The 17155-nt window shown below is 42.7% G+C and overlaps 2 protein-coding genes across 2 annotated transcripts in view; one reads left to right on the top strand and one right to left on the bottom strand.

Moving 5' to 3' along the window:
• The window catches only part of CORO7 (coronin 7), a 317064-nt gene that overhangs the window by 169750 nt on the left and 130159 nt on the right, over positions 1 to 17155 (top strand). The gene's annotated exons all lie outside the window — the stretch shown is intronic.
• Positions 9188 to 17155, bottom strand: part of VASN (vasorin) — a 35225-nt gene continuing 27257 nt past the window's right edge. The window contains exon 2 of the mRNA XM_073636589.1: positions 9188 to 11847. Coding sequence (XP_073492690.1) covers positions 9870 to 11837 — 1968 coding nt within the window. The 5' untranslated portion in view covers positions 11838 to 11847 and the 3' untranslated portion in view covers positions 9188 to 9869. The remainder of the gene's footprint in view (positions 11848 to 17155) is intronic.

Raw genomic sequence — 17155 nt, 5'->3', positions numbered from 1 at the left:
CATCCATTGACTTGAGTACAACCTGCCTGTTGAATTTTTTGCATGTGATTACTGCCGGCAGCTATAGCCTCCAGCAGTAAACATTGTGTCCTGCCGTCATGGAATGTTCTCTGCCGCCACAACAAAATAGCGCTATGGGCGGGATTCTCCATCAACAATGAATGTGTTGATGGGGGAATCAGGTGGTTTTCTTTTCTGCAACCCTTGGTTGCAGGAAAGAAAGTCGCATCATCTATGGCTTGCCTTAGTTGCTGTCATGTACGCTGTTCTATGCACACTAAACGCCGCAAAGTCCTTCTCGGGAACCATTAAAGCGCTGCAGTAAAAAAAAAACTTTCCACTGTAAGACAATTGCATAATGTGCTAGTATGCATTGCATACTAGCACATTATGAAATACCTTAGAGAGAAGCCCTCCAGCAGCGGGCTGTCATTGCTGACAGGGCTTCCATCTTCCCCCGGTCTTCCTTCTGAGTTCGCGAACTCTGGCTGTGTAAGTGGCTGACGTCACTCCCATGCATGCGTACAGGAGTCCTTGGTTTCAGCACGGTGCTCTGAAGGTCTGGCACGGAATGCCAGACCTTTAGAGCGCATGCGCTGGTGACGTCACTGGCTGCATCCAGTGTGAATATCTGGCTAGTATGCATTGCATATTAGCCCATTATGTGCCACTTACCTGAAAAAGAATCCAGCGATGTCCCCTATGTAGGCAGCGTCCACATAGGGGACGCCGGGCTGTGGACTCCGGCTCTGTGATTCGCCGGAGCCACGTGACGTCACTACCGCGCATGCGCACGGGAGCCACGATTAACGGCACAGGCTAGGGAAGAAATGGCACTTAGTTTAGTTTCCTCCCCGCGCATGACCTGTTGGAATTTTCGGCGGACTACAAGTGAAAACTACGGCGCACATTTAGGAGATATTTCAACTACCTATAGGTAAGCCTTATTCTAGGCTTACCTATAGGTAGAAGTAAAAAAAAAAAACGAGACTTTAGTATCACTTTAAAGGTAGATTTATTTTAATATTAACAAACATGTCATACTTAGCAGCTCTGTGCAGTGGTTTTGCACAGAGCAGCCCAGATCCTCCTCTTCTCTGGTCCCTCTTCGGTTCTCCTGGCTCCTCCTACCTGATGAGTGCCCCCACAGTAAGAAGCTTGCTATGGGGGGCTCCCAAGCCGCTGCTCTGTGTATGTATTCACACACTGAGCACGGCTTGGCCCCGCTCCGTCCTCATTGGCTCACTGGCTGTGATTGACATTAGTACAAGCCAGTGGCTCCTCCTGCTGTCTCAGCCAATGAGGAGAAAGAGACCCAGGAGAGCTTCTGCTCTCATGCACAAAGCTGGATCGAGATGGGGCTTAGGTAAGTATTGGGGGGGCTGGGGCAGCTGCTGCACACATAAGGATTTTTTTCTTCATGCACAGAATGCATGAAGGTAAAAAACCTTGAGCCTTTACAACCACCTTAGGAATACATACCCTATATTGCCAAAAGTATTGGGACATCTGCATTTACACGCACATGAAATTTAATGCCATCACAGTCTTCGTTCGTAGGGTTCAATATTGAGTTGGCCCATCCTTTGTAGCTATAACAGCTTCAACTCTTCTGGGAAGGTTGTCCACAAGGTTTAGGAGTGTGTCCATGGGAACGTTTGACCATTCTTCCAGAAGCACATTTGTGAGGTCAGGCTAGAATTGCCACCTCATCCCTTTTAAACCCGAACACATATTAATTACACAGGTTCTGTGGCTGATTGAATGCGGGTAAGGCACTAAGTGAGTTTAATTACCACCTTAATCAGCCACAGAACCTGTGTAATTAAAGTTGTTGTAAACCCTTACAGACCACTTTGTGCTACAGATAAGCCATAAGGCTTACCTCTAGCTACCCAGGATAACTCCTAAATCTGCACGGTTTAGGAGTTATGCCCTGTATTTGCATGTGCCAACGTCATCGGCACAAGCACACTGACACAAACTGAAGCAATGGCACGTATGTGCCGTTGCTTCAGTGAGTGTGCCGTTACCGCGCACATGTGCGGGAATGATGTCATTGCAGCTCCGGCCAATGAGTGATGTCGGCCGTCAGAGCGGTGTACAGGCACCGCAGCGAGGACTTCGATCTCAGGTGAGTATTGCATAATGAGCTAGTATGCTATGCATACTAGCTCATTATGCTTTGTCTTGCAGGTGTTAGTTTTTTTTTTTTTTTTTTTGTCAAAGTGGGTTTACAACCACTTTAATATGTGTTCAGGGTTTAAAGGGATGAGGTGGCAACCCTAGGTCAGGCACTGATGTGGATGAGAAGGCCTGGCTCGCAGTCTCCGCTCTAATTCATCCCAAATGTGTTGTCAGGTTGAGGTCAGGACTTTGTGCAGGCCAGTCAAGTTCCTCCACCCCAAACTCACTCATCCATGTTTTTATGGACCTTACTTTGTGCACTGTCATGTTGGAACAGGAAGGGGCCATTCCCAAGATGTCTTGGTATGCTGACGCCTTAAGAGTTCCCTTCACTGGAACTGAGGGGCCAAGCCCAACCCCTGAAAAGCAACCCCACACCATAATTCCCCCTCCACCAAATGATTTGGACCAGTGCACAAAGCAAGGGACATGGATGAGCAACTTTGGGGTGGAGGAACTTGACTGGTCTGCATAGAGTCCTGACCTCAACCTGATAGAACACCTTTGGGATGAAAAGAGCTCACAAATGCTCTTCTGGAAGAATGGTCAAACATTCCCATAGACACACTCCTATGCCTTGTGGACAACCTTCCTAGAAGAGTTGAAGCTGTTATAGGTGCAAAGGGTGGGCCAACTCAATATGGAACCCTACTGACTAAGAGGCAGGTTTCCAATACTTTTGGTAATATAGTGTATTAAACCAAAGTTTACTGAAATGCTCTATAATTTCCCTTCCTGAATGAGAGGAGACGTTGACTTATAGGGATTAATTGTGAGCATCTCTGGGGGTCAGGAATTTTTCGGAATAGTTCAGTGTTCTCTATAGTGTGGCAGAATTTGTTGGCGCTATATAAATGAGTGAAATAAATAAATACAAACCAAGTGACCGTGCTCTGCACAAGCCAAACAGAAGATATTTATAGGAAGAAGCCTGTACTGATCAAAGCAATGATCTTTTTGTACACCCCGCCAGCAACACAAGAGTCTCCTCTCTTCGTTCCGATACAACTCATTGTGAAGATCTGGTAAATGTTACACTCCACAGTACTCTGGAGAGGAACATTTCTAGCCGTGACAGTGAGCAGGTCTCCTACAGGAAGTGGCCTGGATGATGGAAACGCCATATAATCAGCCCTGTATTATAATCCAGGAGATCATTAATCAATACAATCCACATCCTACCTTTTTCAAACAAAGAGAACTCTATCCTTTCTTTCCAGTGGTTGTGAAAGGGTGAAGGAGAATTTGGAATGCTTAGAGAGGCTCACATATTATCGCTTACCGTGTTCGCACTTCTTCCAGCGGCTGGGTCTGGATCTAATGGATTTAGCAGATGAACAGATACCTCATTATTTCCCCTTACTTTTATATGTTGGAAAGATTGAAAGTTAGATTTTGGCTGAGGTACGAAGAGCTCTGGAAAAAGTGCTCACATATTCTAAAAAGCCCTGTGATGTAGTGTCTGGGCTGATGAAACGCACCCTGCTATAATAACTGGACCATGTTACCTGTGATGCCCATAGAACCTTCTTACTAGAAAATAAAAGTGACAATTTTGTCCGCTGTGGTCAAGACAGGAACAAATTACCTGTTTCCTGTGCATTATTACGTCTCAAGCTGGCCATAGGCAGATCAAAATTCGTCCGGTTCAGCAGGGATCGGAATTTTGATCTGTGTGTGGCTATCCCCGTTCAACAAGACGATTGGACAATTATTTATTATTATTTATTACAAGTACTTTTATAGTGGCGTTAATTTGCACAGCGCTTTACATATATATAGTACTTTCACACCAGTCCCTGTCCTCAAGGAGCTTACAATCTAAGGTCTCTAACTCACATTCATAAATACAAGGGCCAATTTATACAGGATCCATTAATTTAACCTACCAGCATGTCTTTGGAGTGTGGGAGAAAACCGGAGTACCCAGAGGATACCCACGCAGGCACAGGGAAAACGTGCAAACTCCAGGCTGGTAGTGCCGTGGTTGGGATTCAAACCGGCAACCCTAGTGCTGCTAGGCGGAAGTGCTGACCACTACATCACTTTGCTGCCTCACTGGACATGCTGGAAACGTTTTCTTGATCAGCGGGCGCAGCCGCTGATCAGTGTATTCTGACAGGGAAGAGTCTTGCTGTCTAAATATAATGCCCTGGGGGGGGGGGGTTCTCCATCCAACTCGATTGTGTGGGGGGGGGGGTGTTCTCCATCCAACTCTATTGTGTGGATGGAAGAATCTGTTCTTTTTTTATCTTTCAGCCCACTAGATGAATGAAAATAAACTAAAGCTGGTACATGGATACATGGATCAACATTTGGCCGGTTGAATTTCAATCCATGTATGGGCAGGCTGGTTGTACAGAAGCCAGTCTACTGATTGATTGTACAATCAGCCTGTTGGAAAATTTCTGCACAATCAGCACCGCCGGCTGTAGCTAGCAGTTTTGATCCATGTACTCTGACGGTGGGGAAGTTTTCCTGTTGTCAGAACACAACAGCTCAATGGGAGAGATTTCCTGATCCACATTGAGTGTGTGGATGGGGAAACGGGTCTTTTTTTTTTTCCTTCATCCTGCTGGTATGAGCTGCTTAAAGGAGTTTTAAAGGCAGAAGGTTTTTTATCTTAATGCATTCTATACATTAAGATAAAAAACCTTCTGTGTGTAGCAGCCCCCCCAGCACCCCCTAATTACTTACCTGAGCCCCTTCTGTCTCTAGCGATGTCTACGAGTGTCTTAGCTGTCCCAGACATTCCTCCTGATTGGCTGAGACAAAGCAGCGGCGCCATTGGCTCCCGCGGCTGTCAATCAAAATCAGTCAGCCAATCAGGGGAATGAGGGGGCGGGCCGGGTCGGGGCTCCGTGTCTGAATGGATACATGGAGCTCTGACTCGCCTCAGGTGCCCCCTGTAGCAAGCTGCTGGCTGAGGGGGCACTCGATAGGAGGGAGGGGCCAGGAGAGCAGAAGAGGGACCATGAAAAGGAGGATCCGGGCCGCTCTGTGCAAATCCAACTGCAAAGAGGAGGTAAGTATAACATGTTTGGGTTTTTTTTTTTTTTTTTAAAACAAGCCTTTACAGTCACTTTGACTGTCGATGGCACGCTTAAAGTGGTTGTAAAGGCACAATGTTTTTTACCTTCATGTGTTTCTTTACTGGACTTTTATCTTCCCAAAGAAAAATATCCCACTCTTCACAATCACGCCTTATTCAGGTCATCTGTTTTCGGCACCGCCTATATTTGTGAGCAACTATTTTCAAGGATGAAGCACACAGAAATTTGAAAAATTAGGGAAAAATTAGAACCAAAATATCTGATGAAGCACATTCATTGAGATTTGCTACTACATCCATTCAACCAGATATTGGTGCTTTATTTGAACAAAAACAAAAATCAAATATCGCACTCGATTTATGTTGCCCTCTTTTTTACTTTTATAATAAAAAATATTTTAAAAAAATGCCGTTTTATTATCAGTGATCGTTAACTTGTGATCTGCCCGACTTTTTTTGCTGATCAGCTATCCTTATTGTTAGTGTATTTTATGTGTGGCCTAAGATATTTCCTCTTCTTCCAATGTGACCCAGGAAGGTCAAAAGGTTGGACACCCCTGAGTTAGAGGGTTGAGACGTACGCTTACAGGGTTGCTTACAATAGTCAGCTTTTATTTATTTATGCACAACCTTTATCCCAAAAGTAACAAGACTGCTTGCTGTAACTGCTTATAAAGTGTTAGCTGGAGTTCAGCTTCAGTTTGTTAGTGCATTTAAATCTGCTAGTCCATCTAACACTCTCCTCCCCCCAGATTGACAATGGTGCTGTCCAAAGTTGCCCCCTGTGCTCCTTAGCATGGCGGTGTGTTACTGGTCAGATCACCAGGTGAAAATAGAGGGGCGAAAAGCCTTAAAAAAAAAATAAAAAAATGAATGCAGCCACCACATCTAATGATTGGTAAGCTGCATTGTATTACATTTTTGATTTTGGGTTTAAAGCGGAGCCGAACCCAAAAGGGGAAGTTCCTGCTTGTTTTCACCCCCTCCTTTACTGCCACATTTGGCACTTTTTTGGGTGGGAGTGGTTTTGACAGGTACCCGCTCCCACTTTCAGCTCAGATCGCCGCAGCAAACTGAGTTGGAAGTTTGGCCCCCCTCTTTCTCCTGCAGTCTTTTGGTACACATCACAGGTCCCAGAACGTAACAGGACCATTCACAAGGTGCAGCGCGACTTGAGCATGCTCAGCAGGGAACCGGCTGTGCATCTTACTTCAGATGCCAGTATTCTATCAGATTATCGCTCAGATCGTGTAACAGAAGTGACGTTCCGACCAAATAATACTTACTGCCTATGCGCTATGTGTTCCAAACACTTCATGATCTGACGGGTAGCGGTAATCTGATAGAACACCCATGTGGGCATCTTACTACACCCAGCTACGTCTTGAACTTCAGAGTAAGTTTAGAAATAAAGTGAGCGTATATAAATAAATATAGTATATTGATATCTGTGATGCTGTTTGGATGTTTATTTTTGAAAGGCAAAAGTTTTAGGGTTGAGCAGTGCGGGGTGTACCAACATGGCCTCTGCCACCTTCTTACTGCTGGTGTCCAGCTTCTTTCAAAATGTAACATCAAAACAGCATCACAGATGTCAATATACTATATTTATTTATATAGGCTCACTTTATTGCTAAAATTACTCTGAAATTCACGATGTAGCTGGATGTAGTAAGATGTCCACTGCCACTGTTCTGTCAGATTACCGCTACCCGTCAGATCATGAAGTGTTTGGAACGCATATCGCAGTGGAACGCATGTTAAAATGCATAGCGCATGCGCAGTAAGTATTTTTTGGTCGGAAGGTCACTTCCGTTCCACGATCTGACGGGTAGCAGTAATCTGATAGAACACCGGCGCCTGCACCCTTAGCTGAGTAAAGAATCAGCTCAGGTGAGAACATCACTGGATCCTTGGACAGGTAATTTTCCTTATACTAAAAGTCAGCTGCTACAGTATTTTTTTGGGGGGGGAGCCTGGAGCTCCTCTTTAATGCTGCTTTAAACAATGCAACTTGCTCCTTGCCCCCATCCTGTTTCTGTGGCAGCGGAGGAACAGCAGCAGACCGACAAGATTATCCCTCTGCCCTTCCATCCTATTAGCAGGTTTCTTGTCAGAAGTACATGCCACACACCTGATTTGCTTCTAATGCTTCCCCTGTTTCTATGATTCTAAATACCACTGTACAAGAGCCTGATACCAAATCTAATTTAAGTACTTAACAATAAATGCATTTGCAACTAATTTTTGTAAAAGATATATCTTTGTGTTCATTTGTATTTTTATATGTGGCTTAAGTTCAACTTAAAGAAACAGTAACTATTATTTTTGAAGAGTTCCTAATATTCACAACTATATAGGTAAAAGTTTTACATTACATGGTTGGACATTAAATGTGTATATGCATTTATTACACCCCACTAAATACTGTCTTCACTTTTTTGTATAATTGGCACCATGATGAGAAGGCTCTTTTGGCTATTTAATTGGTTTTGATTATGGAGAATTAGAAAGTCCATAGATGGTTCATTTGTTTCATGCAACTAGTGGGTTGAACAAAAACTGACTCAAATCCCCCATCCACACCTCGAATGTGTGGATGGGGAAATCCTCCTGCTTTGCCTTTGTTTTCTGACAGCAAGGAGACTTTCCTACTGCCAGAATACACTGGTTAGCGCTGCCGGCTATAGCCGACACCACTGATCGAACGGCAAAAGTCCAGCATCCATTAGTAGACCGTCTTCTGTACAACCACCCTGCCCATACATGGATCAAAATTTATCTGGCCAAAGTTCAATCCTTGTATGACTGATTTAAGAGTCCCAAAGCAATAATCTCAAAGCAATTCTCCTGCACTCAAGATGTGGGCCTGAGTATACATAGTACAGATAGCTTCTTTCTGTGCAAATAGCCTTGCTGCCCTCCTTGGGACAATGAGTATCCTTTAGAACTGTAAAACAATAGCAAAAGAAAGGTGCACCTTCTTTTCAAATGCTAATGCGTTTTGAGGGAGAACCCTCTTCCTCAGAGCCAAGCTGATCTCTGAGGAAGAGGGTTCTCCCTCGAAACGCGTTAGCCAGTCCTAACTCTACCTGGTCTTCTGGCAATACCGGTTTTTCACACCTGACCTGAGAGTGACTGCTCGCCTCAGCTTGCGCTGTGTTATGCCTTTATACTACATTTGTGTGTGAGTACAACCATTGTTGTTTTTATTTGCAATAAAATTTATGTTGGTAATGCACTAGGTCAGTGCGCCCTCCTTTTACTATTGTTTGACCTAAGAATCCAACAGGATCTGTTGGAACAATCCCAAGAAAGACAAAATGGCAGCTAGGGACAATGGCAGAGAAAGGTCAGCACTGGTACGCCTGAGCAGCAAGTCAATCCACCTAAAACTGAAGTTTGGGGGGGGGGGTTTAGCTAACCCCTTTAAGACTTACATATACTAAAAATAATTGTTGTTTGCACTGATTCTTATAAATAAGCTTGTAAGATCTCAGTTTGTGAATTATGAATCACGTGCCTGTCCAGTGAAGAGGAGAAAATGAACCATCGGTAACCTGCTGTATGGATTTTTTATGACACATCAAGAAACCTCTGCATGCAATGGGTGTTTTCAAATCCCATAAATGCTTCATTTTACCATGTAAATAATACCTACATGGCCCAAATGATGCTTATTTATTGTTGATCATGGATTATGGATTCTAGACCCAAGTCTAACCCTTGGCAGTCCTTGACATCTGTGCTCTCCCTATTGAACTCTTGATGTAAGTTGTATATGCATTGCTTTTGCTGTGTATCATGTATTGTATACTACATTTTACTTTAAACTGCACTGACAGATTTCCAAAGCAATCATCGTGTTTTTACACCAACTACTTTACAGTATTTTAACCACACTTGGCTCAAGATACAAGAAACAAAAAGAGAGACAGGGCATCCATATATGTAAAAACATTCCATATTTATTAAGGCAGACAATTATTAGCAATCGGCACCACCTTGTCCAGCAATCGGTGCCTTGTACCCCGCCAACCCCAAATATATATTTGCCAGTTTAGTTCATCAAGCAAAGTCAATGGCCTGTTCCCACAGGATCGGGTGAATGCTGTTTTTAGGTATATATTTTTCTTGTTACAAAAATGTTCTTCTGATCTCCTCAAGTCAGGTAAGTGCCCCTTCACTTTAGAAGGCTTGTAAGACTTTATTTATTTGCACAGTTATTGTAATGTCTCTTTTAACCCTCTGTGTAACCCTTTGGCACAAGTCCACTTGTGGATGCAGTGCATACGTTTTCCGATGTTGTGTAATGTTCATCATGGTCCACCATGTACCTTTCCAGGTATAATACTTCAGCAACAGAGGTCAGCATTTTAAGATTCACAAGCAATACCTGTTTCACATGCAGTTACTTCAAAATAATGTATTTATTGCTTGCATTTGGAGCTACAAGCTGTTCAATGCTCCGATATTGTCCTCTGCCTGAAAGCCTAGACAGCACAGCTATCTCCTAGGCAAGTCTCCCAGCAAGCCTAGACATTGTCTGGGTGAAAGATGTCTTGGAAATCTCCACCAGATGCTACTGGGAGTGTTTTATGAGTTCCATGGTTTGGTCCTACTCCCCAGCTTAAAAGTAAGAATGTGGAAGTCGGCCTGTGGGTGCATCATTATTGTTTACTATCCTAGTGGAGTCCATTAGTGGCTCTTCTGTCTGCCATCCTCTGTCTGGACCATTTGAGCTGTCGGATAACTTTTTTAAGTCACTTTTCTCTTCAAGCGCCATTTTTACACCTTCCATCTCTAAAGGACCCCCATTCTCACCTGCATGTGCCTTTTCTCTACGTCTTCGTGCATAACATACTGCACTTACTATAACTATCACAAGCAAAATCCCAGCTGCGGCAGCTGGCACTAAGACCAAGGTTAGATTTCCATCACGAGACTGATTGATGTGTGCACTAGATTTTGGAGATTCTGCTAAAGTCTGTGCCTCTGTACACAGCTCACGTTCTGCGCTCACATCGTGCATGTTTTCAAGACAAAGCCTGTAAGTGCTGTTAGCAGACAGTTGTGTCAGGGAATAATATGGTATTGATGGAGGGAGCTGGTAGGTCACAGACCAATGTTCTGGGACAGACAGGTTTTGGACAGTGAGCCTAAGTCCTGGTAGGTGTTTCTTGTTTTCAATATAACTCTGTAGATCAATTTTAATAGAGCTGCTAGTTACTTCAGTTACTTGCAGTTGTAGTAAAGGCTGTTCAGCAAAGGGTGTTAATGACAGCATCTCACAAAACATACCATAGAATCCAGCTGGACATTCACATTCTATTTCCCCAAGTGAGTTCATCCTACAGAAACCACCATTCAAGCAAGTTTGAGGTGGACACAGCTGATCATATGGAGTTGGTATTTCGGGGTCTTGAATTTCTGTCTGTACAGCTGGAATGGTTGTGGTTGGAATGGAGGTTGGTCTGGCTGTTGGTTTAGAAGTTGTAGTTGTAGGTGGTGGAGCAGTGCTGGTAGGTGCTAAGGTCGTAGGCACAAAGACAGTTGTAGGTATTGGACATCCAAAATCAGAACTTTGTAAATTGCGCAAGATCTTGCCAGCATTTTTGGGAGGGAAATGACAGCGGGTTTCATCAGAACGCAGCAGAGCAACCCCACTCACTCGCAGCCATTCTGTCAGCCAGCTTAATAAGCACACGCAATTAAAAGGGTTTTGTGCCAGGCTTATGCCATGAAGACGTTTTGAAGATTGAAAAAGACCCTTTGGCAAAGTACGAAGATTCAATCCACTTAAATCTAAATCTTGTAATCCAGTAAGACCAGAGAAATCTTCTGGCTGAAGCTGAGAAATTGCAGCATTGCCAGCAAGGTTGAGTTTGGTTAAGCCACGTAGACCAGGTGGCAGTTTACTAAGCTGATTATGAGACAGGTCTAGATCATGAAGATTCTTGAGGCCACTCAATAGATCTGCTGGTACTTCTTTCAGGCCAAGACCTGACAGTTTTAGAGTCTCAATATTACTTGCATGGAATACTCCAGGCTGGATAGTGGTAATAGTATTGTAGCTAAGATCCAAGAGCAAAAGATGTGGTAAGGAGAAAGCTGGTGCTACAACCAGTTGATTCTGGGAAAGCTTCAGTTCAAGCAAGTGCTCAAGACCTCTGAAGGCATCAGGATGAATACTACGAATCTGATTACCACTGAGATACAACCTCTCTAACCGACCAAGCCCTTGAAAGGTCTCTGCGGAGATTTCGGTAACCTGATTAGATGAAAGGTCAAGGTTGCTGAGGTTTGCCAAGCTCTTAAAAACTCCACCAGGTAGATGAGACAGTTTGTTATGAGATAGATCCAAGAGCTGCAAGTCCCACAAACCTGAAAAACTGCTTTCTTCTATGGAACTGATGCCATTCTCAAAAAGATAAAGGGTTAAGGTGTTCTGAGGTATGTTTCGGGGAAAACTGGGGTTCTTGCGACTTGAACAGAATATGGTAAATGGTAAGCTGCATTGACAGCCATCTGGACAAGTTTCAACAAGGACTGTATATGTGGCACAAAGGAGAACACTCCATATAAGCTGGATATGCATGGTGAATATTCTGGAAAAAAAAGAAATATATATTGTTACTACAGAATTTTGCACCAAAAGGCAGTAGATTACTTTATTGAAATATACAGTTAAGTACCATATTAGATTGTCAGCTGGTTTTCACTAACAGGCATGTGTTCCTGTAACAGTTTTGGAATTTGTGAAGAGTGGTCACATTATCATATTTGTTTTATTTCTTGCACGGCATTTAGTATGTGTTTTATAGTAGAGGGGTAGCTACATCCCCATTACCGGGTTTGTGCATATCTTGTGTAGCAGCAGGTTTTTTTTTTGTTTTTTTTTTTGGGGGGGGGGGGGGGGTTTGGGGTTTTTTTTAGCAACCTTGGGCATGTGGTACACAGAGCCCTTGTCTACCAAACAAAATATCCACTTTCTTTTTCCTCCAGCCAACGCTAATGTACACTGGCTGAATAGGAGGCAGACAACTGGATATTGTCTTCTTTCAGAGCCTGCAAATCGGTGTTACTGCTCTTCCCCCCCCCCCAATCCCCTGCTCCCCCATTCCACCAAATGCGAACAAGCGTGGCTGGGAAATAAGAAGGCGTGAACAACTGTGTTAAAGCTCAAGGCTCCAGACACAACAGTACAGAAGCTGTCAAAACTGTTTTTCCAGGTAAAACCCTGTAACACTAACAATGGGGATAAAACCACATTAAGTGAAAAAATAACTGTTGATTTTGCCACGAATCTTGTGAGCTGATAATGGAATTCAGTACCAAATATACACGGGATGATTTACTAAAACTGGAGAGTGCAAAATCTGGTGCAACTTTGCATAGAAATCAATCAGCTTCCAGTGTTTTTGTCAAAGCCTAAACCCGCGTACACACGAGCAGAATGTCCGACAGAAAAAGTCAGACGGAAGCTTTTCATCGTCTATTCCGATCGTGTGTAGGCCTCATCGGACTTTTTTTTTTTTAAATTCTGACGGACCTAGAAATAGAACATGTTCTAAATATTTCCGACGGAACCAATTCCTATAGGGAAAATCGATCGTCTGTATGCTGTTCCGACGGACCAAAAACAACGCATGCTTTGAAGCAAGTACGAGACGGAAGCTATTGGTTACTGGCTATTGAACTTCCTTTTTCTAGTCTCGTCGTAAGTGTTGTACATCACTGCGTTCTTGACGGTCGGACTTTGGTTTGACCGTGTGTAGGCAAGACCGCTTGAGTGGAATTCCGTCAGAGTTCTGTTGGAGAAACCTTCGGAGTTTATTCCGACGGCAAAACCGGTCGCGTGTACGCGGCATTATAGAAGAAGGTGCTGTTTGAAGCTAATTGGCTACCATGCACAGCTAGACAGATTTTGCACTCTCCCATTTTAGTAAATCAACCCCACTGTGTTGTCATGTCAATGAGGAAGATAGGACAACAATATATTGCTGACACCTTTTTCTGTACAAGGAGCTTTGTTAACCACTTGCCAACCTCCACATAGCCAAATGAAGGCTGCAGGGCAGCTGGATAACTCTGGGATCACGTCATATGACGTGATTCCAGAAAACTGCTCCCGCGCGCCCCCTGGGGCGCGCACACGGGAACATCCGTGACCGCCGGATCATGCATCTTTCTAAATACCTTGGAATGTCTTCTTTCCAAAAAGGGGTCATTTGGAGGGTATTTATACTTTTCTGGCATGTTAGGGTCTCAAGAAATGAGATAGGCCGTCAGTAATTCAGGTGTGATCAATTTTCAGAGATTGGCACCATAGCTTGTGGACTCTATAACTTTCACAAAGACCAAATAATATACACCGATTTGGGTTATTTTTACCAAAGATATGTAGCGGTATAAATTTTGGCCAAAATATATGAAGAAAAAAATTACTAATTTGCAAAATTTTATAACAGAAACGAAGAAACATGCATTTTTTACAGAATGCTCTATTTGTGTGAAAAAAAGGACAAAAATTTCATTTGGGTATAGTGTTGCATGACTGAGTAATTGTTATTCAAAGTGTGAGAGCACCGAAAGCTGAAAATTGGTCTGATTATTAAGGGGGTTTAAGTGCCCAGTGGTCAAATGGTTAAAGGGATAAAACATAAGCAAATGTGCACTTATTGCAGAGATGTATGAACTATGTTTTTTTTCTTTTTAATTATATCTCAACATATGCTTTAATTGAGAATATGCTAAAACTTCACAAAATTAAGGGATTCAGTGCAAAAAACTTGAAACACAAAATAAGTCGAAAAAGTAGATAATTGGTATTGCCTCTAGCAAGCTTCTAGAAGATTCTAGTTGTCACTTTTTGATACAGGTCAAGCAATTAAAGGATCTGCTTTGTGGCTTTGGGCAACTTAGCCAAGTCTTTTCAAAGAGTAGGTCTTATTAAACTTGCTGAAATGGGGTTTGTGTTCAAAGCAACCAATCAAATGCTAATTTCATTACAGAATGCTCATTACATATCTAGGGGAAGATCCAAATTGTTGCTGCGAGTAACCCAGGCAATTCTTTTTTTTTTCTTTTTTTTTTCAAAAAGTTCATATATGAGGATAAATGTATTTTTGATTATGATAAAGTTCATTAGTTGTTAATAAGCTGAAATAATACTCAGGGACACTTTGCTGCCAGTTTACTCGGCTCGTTACCCACATTCCTGTCTTGTCCTGAGAATAATAAAGCGCTACAAGCACCAGTGTGAAATATTTACTAAATTGACTTATACAATAATTTAAAGCTCAACTCCACTTATTCAGAAAAAAATGAAAAATACGTTGGCCAGTTCTGGTTAGAAATAAATAAAGCAACTCTAACTTCAGTACTCGCCTCCTGTTCTCTTCTGAGTTCCATGACAGCCAGCATCATCCAACTCACTTCCTGTGAGCTTGGGCTGTCATGGACACACCCCCTGAGCTTACATTACGCCTGGACAGGACAGAGCTGTCCAAAAGTAATGACCGTCCACCGCCCTCCAAAGGGTAGAGAAAAGACCTCATGTCACAAGACTGGCCTAAAGACTGCAGGATTTAGAGGTGTTACATATTTTTGTAATGAAAGCGCTTAAAACCTAGTGTCGGGCATTTGAAAGTATATGAATTGATAATAAAGAAAAAAGAAAGTTATTAAAAATGTGGTCAGTATTTAAATTTGGAGACCTTTCCATTTACGTAAATTGATGCAATAACTAAGTTAAATCACACAGGCATAATTGGAGGTCTGAGAATTTAGGCTGAGAGCAGGCCAAGATTGATTATCTTTTTTTTCAGGATTTAGACAATAGGGATGAAATATTATCTATAAAGTTAAAGGCCCCCAGCTGACATCCCCTAGCAGCCAGCTAAAACTGTTCTTTTTTTTTTTTTTTTTTTAATACTGTGTTTTAAAGGTGTTGTGAAAAAAATGCTGAGCTGGCGTGTGCTGACAGGCTTCATCTGCTCCATGATTAAATAGTTAACAATTTATCCTGGTATTTGAACCCCTATCATTTAGTCTGGGTGACCTCTCACCTTCAGCACAAGAAAGGCTTGTGCCTGTCAGGCCATGCCCTGTGTGTATAAACAAAGCCCCTACTGGTATGCAGACCCCCCTTCCCTGTCTGTCACTTCTAAAACATCATGTAGATAAAGGAGCTGTGTGCTAGTAGGCCACACAGCCTTCATCAGAAACAGACACACTTCTCCGACCCAACCCCCCCCCCCTACCTTTCCCCAACACACTGCTATTTTCCGTAATTTAGATACTAAATCATGCAGAGATTCTATTTTTGTAGCTTGTTATATGCAATTAAACTAATTAGCTTATCAACAAACGATTCTTTCATAGTCTGTGAAAAATAATTGACCCCATTCGCAATTTCCTCCACTTCTGCAAAGTATTAACGCTACGTTTTTTGGTTTTTAACCTGAATCTGGTAAAAGATAAATGGTAATAATGGAGAAAATCTAGAAAGAGCAAATACTTTCCAAGGCTCGTTATATACATATTTATCTGTCTATCTAGGGCACAGGCGCCTGGGGCCGTCCGGCGTTAGATTGACCATAGATGGTTCATCGTAAAAAACTAACAGAGTCACCCATCCACACATGCGAGGTGGATGGAGAAATTCTCCCCGCTACACCATTGTATTCTGACAGTAGGACTCCTCCGTTGTCAAAATACACCAGTCGGCATCTGCAGCCGATTAGCTGCAAGCCGCCTATCGACATTAGTTTTCCAATCGCTCTGCTCGACAAAAGTCAAATAGGATTATTGGAAAAGCTGCTGTTTCCTGCTGACACAGCCAAATTTCTATCCATCTATGGGTAGCTTTAAATTCAGGTGTATCTCCCTGCCCGGGGAACAACTGGTGCTGAGTACAGCCGCACATAGTAATCAATAGCTGTACACGGGTATACGCCGGTATTTGGGTACAGTGTATGCATGCATGTGTTTACCCAAGTACCCACATACAGCTGTATATAGAGCCTCTGATTTTTATGGGCGGCCATATGCAGCACCTGTGGCTCTATGGGTGGAAATGCACCTGAAATACGCCTATACTGCCTCATGTGCCCATGTTCATGAGGCCATTATTTATCTGTCTATGGATGCTACATCTGAATACAGTCCATAACAGGGTGCAAAATATGTAATTGGTCTATCTAGGCCAATAACTGGGCATAATCAAACAAAAATATAGAGAACTCTGTTCAGTGTCGCTAATTGTCATACACAACTGTGCATGGGGCAGACACTACCTCAGATGCCTCTTCTCCATTATGTACATATCACTTCTCATCTACACATTTCTGCAGCCCACTGTGCAAATAGAGCTTCACACTTCTATAATCTAGCACATACAAACCGCCTCAGGTACACACACAGCTTTGTAATGTGTGTTGAGTAACTTACAAAAGCACACGTCTGCATTCCAGTATGTCTGGGATATGCAAATTTTCCACTTCTAATTTTCATGCAATACCCCTTGAAGAGTGTGTGTGTGTGTGTGTGTGTGTATATATTTATATATATATAATGTGTATGTATGTGTGTACGTATATATATATATATATATATATATATTGGTCCAGCAATTCTGTTGTCTACTTTGTACATGCTGCTTAATGTATACACACTTCTGTAATATATAATACATCATTGTGCTAAATTGTAAGTTCATGTTCCACCTATGGAAGAGAGATGGCGAGCGCTCAGGTGCTGGCTTGTTTCAGGGGGGAAACAATAGCATCCAGTAAGGGAAATTAATCCCAGCCATTCGATTTGCACCTGAGCAGTCTCGGGTTCAGGGGCTCTTTGGGAAACAAGACACAGACATACGGTCATTTCCCAATCTGATCAGAAACAGACAGATTC

The sequence above is a fragment of the Aquarana catesbeiana genome, linkage group LG06 (assembly GCF_042186555.1).
Source record: "Aquarana catesbeiana isolate 2022-GZ linkage group LG06, ASM4218655v1, whole genome shotgun sequence".
Classification (NCBI taxonomy): domain Eukaryota; kingdom Metazoa; phylum Chordata; class Amphibia; order Anura; family Ranidae; genus Aquarana; species Aquarana catesbeiana.
The sequence above is the reverse complement of the archived record's forward strand: the minus strand, read 5'-3'. Positions and strand labels throughout refer to the sequence as shown.